The sequence below is a fragment of the Zootermopsis nevadensis genome, unplaced genomic scaffold (genome assembly GCF_977971745.1).
Source record: "Zootermopsis nevadensis isolate Lab colony 2312 unplaced genomic scaffold, Znev_1.0 Znev_ptg000023l, whole genome shotgun sequence".
In the NCBI taxonomy this organism is placed as follows: domain Eukaryota; kingdom Metazoa; phylum Arthropoda; class Insecta; order Blattodea; family Termopsidae; genus Zootermopsis; species Zootermopsis nevadensis.
The window spans coordinates 5,682,658-5,696,010 of NW_028259155.1; the positions used below are offsets into that span (position 1 = coordinate 5,682,658).

The 13,353-nt window shown below is 36.9% G+C and overlaps 1 protein-coding gene across 25 annotated transcripts in view; it reads right to left on the bottom strand.

The window, feature by feature from the left end:
• The window catches only part of PMCA (plasma membrane calcium-transporting ATPase 3), a 287,318-nt gene that overhangs the window by 67,205 nt on the left and 206,760 nt on the right, over positions 1-13,353 (bottom strand). For 22 of the 25 annotated variants that reach the window (XR_015536674.1, XR_015536677.1, XR_015536676.1 and 19 more), the window contains one exon: positions 805-982. Coding sequence is in view for 21 of the 25 variants with exons in the window: in XM_087354422.1 (XP_087210548.1) it covers positions 805-961 (157 nt within the window). In the remaining 4 variants the exon portion in view is untranslated. Of the gene's footprint in view, positions 1-804; positions 983-8,827; positions 8,957-9,058; positions 9,118-13,353 lie in introns of those variants that run through there. The other 3 variants (XM_087354414.1, XM_087354412.1, XM_087354415.1) reach the window with 2 other exon arrangements.

Below are 13,353 nucleotides of genomic sequence, written 5' to 3' on the forward strand. Positions count from 1 at the left end.
CTAAATAATAATAAGATGAGGTGGTCTAGCGGTTAGAACGCTGGCCTTGTAATCCTGGGGTCTCGGGTTCGATTCCCTGCGGTGCCCGAATTTATAACTTGTGTTGGGCAAGGCCGTGGTCTAGGCAACACGGAGTTTTCCTCTGTGGCATCCCAACAATTACTCCATTCACACACAGAAGAAGGCAATGGCAAACCACTTCTGGATCATCTGCCAAGAACGTATATGAACAGGTCCCAGTCCGAGAAAAGGATGGAAGGATCCTGTTCATATGGACCTGTCGTCAGACAGAACACTAAATAATATTAAGATGAGGTGGTCTAGCGGTTAGAACGCTGGCCTTGTAATCCTGGGGTCTCGGGTTCGATTCCCGGCGGTGCCCGAATTTATAACTTGTGTTGGGCAAGGCCGTGGTCTAGGCAACACGGAGTTTTCCTCCGGGGGCTTCCCCGGTTTCTCCGTGGCATTCACACACAGAAGAAGGCAATGGCAAACCACTTCTGGATCTGCCAAGAACGTATATGAACAGGTCTCAGTCAGAGAAAAGGATGGAAGGATCCTGTTCATATGGACCTGTCGTCATATCGATAGAAACTTATTTTAGCTCCAAATCAACATTTGCCTCATTACCCTTGTCTTATTGTGTGGGGACTCCATGTTCACTTTCGGGTTCGGTAAGCCATCTAGTTAGTTAGTCAGTCAACTCATAAACCTGTTCTTCATCGTGAATGTTCTAGACCTTTAAAATCCCCCCCCCCCCAAAAAAAAGATTTTATTGTGTGCAGTGTTAACTCGTAATCTTACCTTCACTAGGAGATGTGTACAGTTTCTTGCATACCTCCTGGACTCCACCATATTCTTGCATTTTGGCAATGCCCTCACGGCCCCGGGTCTCCATGAGTTCCCGGAGCTGTTTGAGGGAGATGCCATACTGTGCTGGCCGCCCATCTATTGTTGCCATCCCAAGATCTTCAGGTTGCTACTGCGGTAAGATAGAAAAAGAAACATTCTTAGACAAATGTTCAAATTTTAATTCAAATCGAAGACTTAAAAAAAAAGTATAAACATCATTCCAAAAATTTAATATAATGAACATGTTAACTATAAATATCAAAAAACTTATATCACATTATACGCGTCAGATAAAATATACGTAATAACTCGGGAGTAAAAATTGAAAAAAAAAAATCATAAAAAAAAAAACGAATTGCAAGATCCTTTAAGATGGATGTACTTGTTCTTATGTGGGAGATTATCAAACCCAAACCTTCGTGCTTCTCTGTTAAATATATTTATAAAAAAACTCGCAACTCCCAGTCATGCAATTCAATGATTCAATGTATATCACAAATTTCATCATAATAACACATAGAAAAATGTCAAAATTCTTTCAAATTCTGCATTTTAGAATTAAATATGGAGTAAATACAAATTGTATAGTTATCACTGGCATAAATGTTACCATATTGTATTACATTACTCCTACAGCATGTAATCACGTCAATAAAAGTACTCAAATGACAGAACTGATATGGACTCAAGGCATTAATTGAAGAAAGAGGACCATTCTACTTCAATATTCTGAGATGAATCATATAATCCTTATGCCACAATACAATTCTAATAAGCATTTCTGTCAATGACCACATTAAGAACCCTAATTCACTTTAAATGCTTGGGTGTTGTGATAATATTCTAGATTAAATCGCTGTGCCACTGTGAAGTAATCTTAAAGCTGAACCCATTAGAACACACGAAAGATTGTCGTCTGTTGTTCGTTCAGTGGTTGTGGAACGAATGCTTTTAGGTTGGCTAGTAGCAGCTCGTCACTCACCGCGAAATCTTGCGCATGCGCGTATATCGAATTCCTAGCAGGGCCTTTCTTCTGGTCTGTGGGCTGTACTTTTCAGAAAGGCCTGAACAAGTCTGTAATTCGAGACTGGAGGACTTGTAACTCAAATTAACCCCTCTGAAATGTCTAGGATCTTGACAAAATGCAGTTATAATAATACCTTGTGCAAAATTTCTGTTACTGTACATTTAAAACACTTGAAAGCTGTCACACATAACCTCAAAGATTTGTCATTGTGTCCATACTTTTAGGGCACACAAAGAATTCTTTGCATAGTTTGTAAATGCCTGCGTACTTTTTCCGCACAAAATTTCTCAAGTCTAGCTATAACAGTTCCATGTACGTATCTTTGCCTAAAATTTGTGGTGGTACTTTTTCCAAACCAAATACAATGGTTATACAACCATAACTCCAGCAAACAAAGTTGTTTGTGATAACGGATTGCATCATTTGAATGTGCAGTTTGCACGATGGCTTTATATTGTACATCATACATCCTTGACTGCAATAAGATGGCAATATTATTCAGTGGGTAAAGCACGGCTTCCAGAGGCACTACTGTGTTATTTCATTTTTGGCGAAACTGTTATTAAAAATGTGGCTATGGGAAATATTTACTTTCTTACTCAGAGAAGTCTTGTATGTTTTGTTGTTGGGACGTTTCAATAAATGTATTGTATTTCTTAACTCTTCTAAATGCGATGTATTGTACTGATTTGTCCCACCATCCTGCTTACTAACTATAAGAAATGAATCTCTACAAAGCATAATATATACAAATATAAATAAGTACCTTTCAAGGTTATGTTACGTAATGTTACCGGACATTTCTGATCTATAACCTACTCACCTCCTTCCGTTGTCTGTGAAGTGATACAAATAAGTTAAATGTAGGCCTATATATTTCCCGAATTACAAATGTGACATACCGGTATTCAAAAATTAAAAAAAACGGGGAATCTTTAATACTCTGTTTTATTAAACATTAAGTTATTTGTTAATCTACGTACTGTACCCGTAACATGTCAGTAGCATCATACAAACCTGTTACGTTCTAACACTTCTTTTCGTTTCAATGTCCAGTGTCTACTCAGGTTTCAACAGAACGTTCTACTGTCGAGTGTCCTGTACACGAATATAACTTAAGGTCATTAACTGCAATGTCTCTCTATAGTCAAACTGTCTTACTTTTCCTTGTCGAAACAAATACAAATTTATGGGAATGACCCGTAGAAATCAACGGAACCAAAAAAATATCAACATTCCGTCGCTCCAAACGCATTAATGTAACTAACAGAAAAAAAAACAGTCCAGGTACTTTTTTATAATACTACTTCACTTTGTATGACAAAAAAGTAGTTTCAAGTGTGTAATTGTTAATAATAATTGAAACGTTGAGAACCCGACATATATTCAAACAGTATACCGTAGATCAGTGGTATTCAACCTTTTTTGTTCGCGTACCCCCAGATATAATTTCTCTTCAACTTTGTACCCCCAGAGTTGTTGGTGTATAATTCAAGTTATACATGGTATATAATCTACATCTATAATAAATTAAATAAATTACAATACTGATTATTCAGTGTTTATCATAAAATAATTTTTTTTTTAAATTTCACGTACCCCCTAAGATGTCTTCGCGTACCCCCAGATATAATTTCTCTTCAACTTTGTACCCCCAAAGTTGTTGGTGTATAATTCAAGTTATATATAGTATATAATCTACATCTAAAATAAATTAAATAAATTACATTACTGATTATTCAGTGTTTATCATAAAATATTTTTTTTTTAATTTTCGCGTACCCCAGGTTGAATACCACTGCCGTAGATAGATGCTAGTTAAAATACTTAACCATTTACTTCATACGTATTTACGAAGTATCACCATTATTGTTCCATAACAATTTAGAACTGCTTCACCCATAAAAAGAAAGTCCGGAGACGGGCTTGTTTGTAATCCATTAAACAAGTTACGTTTATAAAGCAATTTTATAACAAATAATGACGCTAACTATATCAGTGAAGAACTTCTTAACAGTCCTGGCTGAGGGTAAAACTTATTTTATGTACAAACTTTAGGAATAAAGAACAAAGACATTTCCCAGTGGAATTTTGTTATATAAAACGTGTTTTGTTGTTAAACCGTTTGAAATAAAAAAAAGGGCATATGCAAATAAAATTTATTTTAAAAAGCTTACAATTTCGTGAAGATGTGAATTCAAATAGTCTTACTTACATATTCCTACCAATAGCATTGTCGTCATAGTGCAGACCTACGTAACAAATTGCCAATCGAGTTACCTGGATTGTACAAAATCTGTAGATGTTTTTGGCATGAAATATGTTGATTCAGCAGTTTCGGCAAAAATAGGCACAAAGAGACCGCATTTCAGATCTGATACAATTTCACAAAATTGGGAGAAAAAAAATACATCTTCTAGATTTTTGGTAATTTCTTTTTAACTTCATTTCAACTAGTTCGCATTTTATAACGAAACTTAACCACGGAGTTATCAGGAACGTGCATTCAGAAGTATTAAACCCGCCTTGTTCATCAGGTCCCACTTTAGCCACCAGATCGCAGCACCTAAATGTCTACCTCACCAATTTCCTCATCCATAATTCTGTTATCACCGCTCGTAAAGTATTGAAAAATGTGATTTCGAGGACTTGAAAAATGGCACAACCTCCACATCAAATTTCATCCGAATCCGTCCAACAGTTCTCGAGTTCAATCGACCGGATGGACGGACAGACACAACCAACTTATAATGCGTTCTCGCTATGCACTTTGTTCAAAGAACACAAAAACTAAACATCTAAATGTAGCGAGGACTTTAGAATACAGCAATGTCGTGAGGTTTCCAATTGATGAAATTCAGAGTTCAAGGCTGTCACTGACGTGGAAGATTTACGAACTGTGGTCCCATAAACGTTTCATGTTTTCTAATGTTTACCGATTCCATGTTACAGAATCGGTCTTCCGGACGAGGTGAAGAGCGAGGCGACCAACCAAAGCACTCAAGGTCAATTTGTTGGAAGTTAAGTTTCAGAAAGCTAGCCTTCGGACGCGGTACAGAACCTGTAAGATCTTACATAGGGTTCGAGCGAGAGGTGGCTGGCTTTAGAAACAAACTGCAGTGATCTGATCGATCTACAGGCTTGCCAACTAAGATTAAATGCTTTAAAAGTCAAAACTTATACTAATTTCATTATATAAAGTACTCATACGAACAACTAATGAATATACTAAATACGTAATCACTATGTATAACGTTCAAACATCACATTGTGACTAATTCTTGGGCGGGGATTCGAACCGGGACGATCCTTCGTTACAATTTCACAGACCCCCCAGGTATTTAGCATTTTACGTGTAAAGTGAATTACGAACTTGACAGGCGATGTCCCATCACCACGCATTCTACGCATGCGCAACTTGCTTCAACCACTGCATATCGTTTAACGTATTATTTATCAACATTCAATCAATTGCCAAGGTTATATAGCGTTTAAAGAGACAAGAAAAAAATATTTATATATTACCACAAAGCCTAAGGGTAAAACTGTAGAAAAGTGGTCGTAGCCTATTTTGAGAAAATCCACAAAATGCCCTCAGATCACGGTGACTCAAACACGGGACGAAATATTATCCACAACTCCCAGACATCAGCTAGAAAGAAGACCATTTACTGAATATGAAACAAAGACCTGCTAAAGCAAAATTGAACAACCCATAAATACATAAAGCCTTGAATTTAATCATCACCTGTTTCTTTTCCAAGTTCATTTATTCGCTTGTAGACCTAAACGAATATCTTGTTGCATTTGAACAGAACCCCCTAACCTTATAAAGCAACACTACATCTAAGAGTACTCTTTTAATTGGTATATTACAACGCTTTCCAATTGACACAAACAAATAAGGGAAGATACACACAAACTTGACAATACGCCAGCTCAGAAGCATGTCAACTCTGACGGGACTGCAGAGAATTGAAAATGAGTTGAACCTTCTTACTGCGTACAATTCGTGACGGCTGACCTTCATACCGGCAAACGCACGCACTCATAAGCACAGATAATACCAATTCAGGAGACACCCAGCCAGCCAGCCAAGCGCATAGATCGAACGCACTCAACACGATCGTCCTCACTTTGATGTCCAACGTTCACCATTTACGATGACGTGGCCACGTAATGCAATCGCTGGTTTTTTGAATTATGCACCACGCCAAGATTACGTATAACGACGTTCTTAACCTCCATACAAGACGCTAAACCAAAACACACCGGGACGTATTTAATTACGTTGGAATGTACGCTTCGTTTCTATCTTCTATGCAAGAACGTGTCGCACAAATACCAAAGAGAGACATCCTGTAGGATTCAGAATTTATCAGGACGTATTTATAACAGTTATCAAAGTACCAATGTCTTGTCTGTCCCCTAAAACCTTAAATTACTAATTATTCAGTGTTTATCATAAAACAATATATTTTTTTTTAAATTTCACGTACCCCCTAAGATGTCTTCGCGTACCCCCAGATGTAATTTCTCTTCAACTTTGTACCCCCAAAGTTTTTGGTGTATAATTCAAGTTATACATAGTATATAATCTACATCTAAAATAAATCAAATAAATTAAATTACTAATTATTCAGTGTTTATCATAAAATAATATATATTTTTTTAAATTTCACGTACCCCCTAAGATGTCTTCGCGTACCCCCAGATATAATTTCTCTTCAACTTTGTACCCCCAGAGTTGTTGGTGTATAATTCAAGTTATACATAGTATATAATCTACATCTAAAATAAATCAAATAAATTAAATTACTAATTATTCAGTGTTTATCATAAAGTTCTTGAGTTCTTCTAAAAATTTCGATTTATTCACGAATTATTTTCCTTTAAATGTCCACACACTTCCTTCTGGAAACTTTCGTTGCGTTCAAATGAACATATGGCCAAAAATTATTATTCATAAATAAAAAAGTAAATATGATGGCAAAAAAGATCAAAAACCTTGTTCTCATTTTGACTGCTAACCGCAGACCACTTTTACCGCCTCAATAACCACCTAACTCGAAAAAAAAAAAAGACGAGATGACACACCCATAAATGCGGAGTCCCAAGGTAAAACATCACAGACTTATATTAATCCGGTAGCCTACTGACCTGTCCCCTCAGGGTAGAAGGTTGTATCTGTGTTACATGACGTAAGATTATTACATCTCACCTGGAAATCGGGCGAGGCGCGTATAATGATGTAATACAAGTACGTCATTTACAGATACAGAACACAACCTACACTACATATACATGACCTGTAGTGGGAAGAAATCTGAGAACCGGCGTTCTAGACACTACAAACGAGATTTTGCCTCCGATATTTCAACACGTTTGCGTCGATATATTACGGTTCATAATCGATATTATTCAGATCGCAATTTTAAATTATTAATTACTGTGGCAAAAATAATCTTGTACATATTTTTTTCGAATTATTTACAGACTTACAAAATAAATTATTAAATATTAACACTTTATGTTGAATAACCTCAAGGACAAACGTTTTAATCTTCCGTTAACGAACATTTATTCCCCAGTCTCTACACGTGACTCATGTGTAAACTAATATCGATATTCCGTCAACGATATATCGCTGGATATACGCCATAAAGAAATTCTTCACATTAATAATCGATATATGTTTTCCGATCTCTCATCAATTGTGCTTACTTTCATTCCTATTATAAATATTCAGCAGGACCATTAAGATAAATGAATTCTGGTTTCAGATTCATACAATTTTGGTTCTAACTTTGAAAAAACCGTAATACAAAATATGTTCACTGCATGGCTGTGGCAAATTAAACAAATTCAACAAGTATCGATAAATGCGTTAATTTATTTTAAAACACTTGAGAACTATGTAGCTGTGAATTGTATTAAATGCAAATTTACAACTAATTACTAAAGTCTGTTAATTTACCAAAATAATTTCGTGCTTAATATGTAAAGTGTGTTATCCAAGTTACCACGAATTCAAATGAGTTGGAACACAGGCTGTAAACAACCTTAAATCCGAAATTCTCTCTTAACGAAAGATGAATTTATTATAACAGAAATTTAACACAATTCACACACGATTAAAAAACTCTCAGTAGCAGATCTAAATAATAAAATGGTAACCATTTCCATTCCATCTTCATTTTGCATCGGAGGAAAATAACTACAAAATTTTACTACACTAGAGCAGAGCACTCCTTTCGGAGCTCCTCAGAGGGGTGGTAAAGTTTTTAAAATGCAACCAAGTGGGTTAGTTAAGTTTTAAAATCTTGTGTAAGAAACTAAACAAATCCCCCCCCCGATGGGGGGTTAAAACACTTGACCACCCCCCTTCGGGGGGGTTGGTCAAGTTTTTAAAACGCAACCAACCCCCATTCGGGCGGGTTGGTTGCGTTTTAAAATCTTGAGTAAGAAACTAAAGCAACCCCCGAATGGGGGTTAAAACACTTGACTAACCCCCCCGCGGGGGGGGGGGGGTTAGTTTAGTGTCGTACTCAAGTCATTTGTTTACTCGGCATTGTTGTGTTGGTACAACAATGCCGAGTAAACAAATATAATGTGACAATGTTTGATGACGTCATTTTTTGACGACAACGACAAATCACAAATTTTTATAGTAAGAGATACTTAGTTTCTCAACTGTTTCAAAATGACGTTTCGGAGACGTAAAACGAAGGTGAAAACTACATTTCGATTTGACTTTTCTCCCCGGTGGCAACCAAGTTGCTAATGAAAAAGACTGTCACTGACTTGAAGATCATATGGAAATGGACACCGAAACATGATAATTATGATATTTGAAAGAGAAAGTGTAAATAGTTGTCTGTGTAAAACAAAGGTAGTTCAGTAACTTACAGCTAACAAGAAAAATAAATAATCATCAGCATTATTTACATTGTCACTGTTGTTAATCGTGATTTGAAGGTTCCGTATTCGAATCTAACTGTAGACAAACAACTTCGTTTGGAAGGAAAAAGTTGACAGTGGAACCACGGTTCCGGAGAATCTGACGTAAATACGTCTCTGTAATAATGAAATGTAATGTAATAATTCTTATATAAGATAAACACTTGCTATATTCTAAAACGTTTTTAACAACACAAAATTATTTATTCTACGACGCACTTTTTCTACAAGAGATTCACAGCTCAGCTCTTTCCACAATAACGAAAGCGGATTGTTGACGACAATAATGTAACACAACAATGCCGAGTAAACAGATGACATAACAATTACTTTCTTAGGTAACATAACCATTGTTGTCGGTCCATATTTACACATCGTTACGCTGCTTTTGCCGAATGACCCTTCCGTATAGACGTATTTACGTAATTTTTTTTTTTAATTTACCAGTTCCTTACATAAAATTTGAATTAGTATATTTGTCCTTGAAAGAGAGGATTTAACGACCTGGAATATTAAATAAATGTCCACGATGCCTGATCTTCGACCAAAGATCTCATTTTTTTTTGGCTTAGACTCATTCACAGATCGAACATAACGTTGAGGTAAACCAACTTCGCTGTTAACCGACGTCATATTAACTTCATTACGGATTTCGTATGTCATTTGTCTGATTTACGTAACAGAGACGCGTGGACGGTTGTGGACACTTTGATGGCCACTCTGTGTACTATTGTTTATTTACGTTTCGAAATGAAGCTCAAATTAGGCCCTTAGCATGGAGGGAGGAGTGTTTGTTCGAACATACCTTTATATTACTGGTAAATCTACCAAAATATAACCGACGTATGAGGATACCTTCCATTTTATCAATTCTCGTCTCGTGTAATCCAAACCCAGGATAATTTACTGTCTACCCGAATTTATAACTTGTGTTGGGCAAGGCCGTGGTCTAGGCAACACGGAGTTTTCCTCCGGGGTTTCCCCGGTTTCTCCGTGGCATTCACACACAGAAGAAGGCAACGGCAAACCACTTCTGGATCATCTGCCAAGAACGTATATGAACAGGTCCCAGTCCGAGAAAAGGATGGAAGGATCCTGTTCATATGGACCTGTCGTCAGACAGAACACTAAATAATAATATATAATAAGTAAGTCTACAGTGTGTTCCATTTAAAACGCAGATCTACATACAACACAAAACCATTTCACGCACAAAACGACGAAACCAAAGGCGATAATTAATTTTTACAACCGTATCCCATTATTATAGCTGATGAACTACTTTAAATCACTATGGCAACAACCTGTTTCGGTCGCTCGATGCGCACTTGTCAGAGACACTTCATACTGCCAAATGATTCACGAAATACAGCAAACGGTTCCCATATAAAATAATATCAAATCTAAAACTTCTTGACGATGGTGATGAGTCATTTGAATAAAAATTTCCTTGGACATTATCCATCGTCTAGTAAATAAAGTATAAAAAAGTTGTCAGTGGAACCACGGTTCCGGAGGATTTGACGTAAAAACGTCTATACGGAAAGGAAGTTTATATATTGGCTTTATTCTAAATATTTCCTTTATACATGCTTTACAATTGAGTAAAGGTTGATTAAGACATTGCTTATTTAACTTGAATTAGTTACGCTTAAGATGGGTCTGTGGTAGCTGAATGTAATGTAAAGTAATGAAATGTAATGTAATGCAATGTAATGTAAGGTAAGGTAAGGTAATGTTTTATAGGTAACAGCAATGCCTAGTAAACAATTGACGTTTCCAAGGTAACATAACAATGAAGTTACACTTTTTCCTTTCACTTTTTGCCGAATGACACTGACCCTAAAATATAGACGTATTTACGTCAAAAAACGTAAAACGACGTTTCGGAGATGGGGCTCTATCTGCGTCTTCAGGTTCCTACTCAGTTTGTGTGTCTTTGTTTTTATTTGGCTTTTCATGTTCAACAAATTATGTTTCTACTATTTCTATTTTATTCTTTTACGTCCCACTAATGGATGGTGTGGTGATGTCTTTGTATTCCGGGACTTTCACTTTTTTACTTTTTCCGGAGATAGGGATTAGTTCTATCTAGTTTGCCCAACTGAGTAGGAACCTGAAGACGGAGATAGAGCCCCATCTCCGAAACGTCGTTTTACGTTTTATATTTTATTTACTAGACAATGAATAATATCCAAGACAAATTTTATTCAAATGTAAAATAATGTTCGAGAATGAACACACGTTCTGCTCGTGAATACGCCATGTTCGTAGCTGTAAAACGCCTGTACAACTGGCGGGCGAAGCAGTCGAGAAATAACGGTGACCTTGGCTAAAGTATCACGGCAGATGTTGGTATAATCCATTTATTATACGGGGGTGGACCTGCTTCTGATTTAATTTTTGTGCTGTTGGTTGAGTTTTAAATGGCACACCCTGTTTAAAGGTAAGCAGTTATTATAATTTAGCATTTTTTAAAAAAAAATAACTGTTAGATGATACATATATTACAATAACTGTCACGTACATACTAATAATTAGCTTCCCTATGCTAATTAAAGTGCTATATACATGACGATGGTTCCACAGAGCTGAAACATGTAAATTGAATATCTGAATAACTGCTCTGATATATATTATAACGTGTTGCATTTGACGGGCTTTGATTAATTTACAGTCGAAAAATGCAACGAAAAATCCCCCGTCTAAAATCATCTCTAAATAAAATACCGCATATGGAACACTGGCTAAAACTTTTTCACCTTATCATCCCATAATCTATATAACAGACCTATATAAGATACGATATTAATCGATCAAAAATATTTCCAAATGCCCTCTCGTACTATATTACTACATTAAATATCAGAAATTACAGCACTGTTGCTAATGATTTGTAAAAACCAAATTGGGTGTATAAATGGAATAAACTTGGCTGATAACGCAAAACAAGTCTCGTCTAGATTCAAATTACAAAACTAATTTAAAACACTTTGTCATTTTCCCTTTGTAAATCCAATTCATTACTCACTACGAAAATGGTTAGTTCCGCTTAAACCTTCCCGATCCATTCATTAGAACTGTATTACGTCAGTCTACTATATTAAATCAGTGCTGAAACATTTCTTGTTATTTCTACTCGCACTGTCATACTGCAATAGGGAGTGACGTCACATCCCTCTGATGACGTCAAGTGTGACGTCACGTTGACGTCAAGTACAAGATGGAAACCTAACATCACTCCCTCCCATCAGCCTGTGGGGCGGACACGCACGTTGAACAGAGGCAGGATGCGACGGAAACCATGCTGGCTTCCAAACGTATTTGTGTCCTGACTTCGTGTCTCCACGAGAATCAAACATGGCCGGGGAGCGTGACTTTGAATCCTACGTGTATCTGCATTTCTTTGTACATTTGCAATAGCTTCATCATCTGAAACGTTTCATCGCTTGTCTGAATGATTCAGAAGAAGAAAAACAACAGATGGCCAAGGATAGAATCAGACAGATATAATGAAGAGGGAATTATAACAATAACTGCTTGTTTCAGTTTGATCACATTCTCAAGGTCAACTCTTTATTTCAATGAAGTAAGAACCAACTACTGTTTACCCTTGTCAGTGTTGGTCTTCTGGGTTGTAACACCGTATAGAAATGTCAAATGTACATATCCACATCTTCAGTACTGAAGATGGAGGAAGTATGTTCCTCCGGGAAGTTGATTCACATGGCATTATAACTCAAAAACCAACATAGACATCTTCATCCCAATAGGAACGTGGAATACAAGAACAAGGTCATCTCGATGACACAGTTTCACAATTTTTAACAGCTGTCACGCGAACTTTCAATGTGGCAACACTCAACATTATACACTTTACAATCATCAAGACAATTCGCTGACGTATTATATAAGAAACCGAACTATGGTGACAAGGTGGGAAAATATAAAACATCTCTGACAAAACTTATGAAGCGCATTACGAGACACATGAAACTGTGGGGTCAAACCAAATGAGAGAGAGACGAGACCATTTTGAGGAGCGAAAAAGCAGACAGGAAGGTAATATATTAAAATGTACCTTATACAGACCTGACAGTCATAAAATCTACAAAATGAGATGGACCCGTCCGAAGCGCGCGCTAGAGGGGTGTCAGCTTCAGTTGGTTTGTAGCTCTAGTACGTGGCGACACTCGTTCCCCTCCACTCAGGCAACCGCAGCTGAGGCCGTGCGACCCCCACTACTACTGAACTCCTCTCTCTCGGTTTACACATCGCGCATTTAGGAGCCACCACTACTCGCGCGACCTCTACCATACGAAAGATATTTGTCGCTGTAAGGGTTGTGAAAATATCAAGTCGGCTAACTTAAGCACGTAACTGTGCTTGTAATAGCGCATTGCAAGACGTCAACATTTCTGCCTCAAAAAGCCCTCATAAATGTATCCATGCAAGTATTACGCCATGCTTAATCGAAAACCAAGACTTTGCACTGCGGATGTTTTAAGTCACAC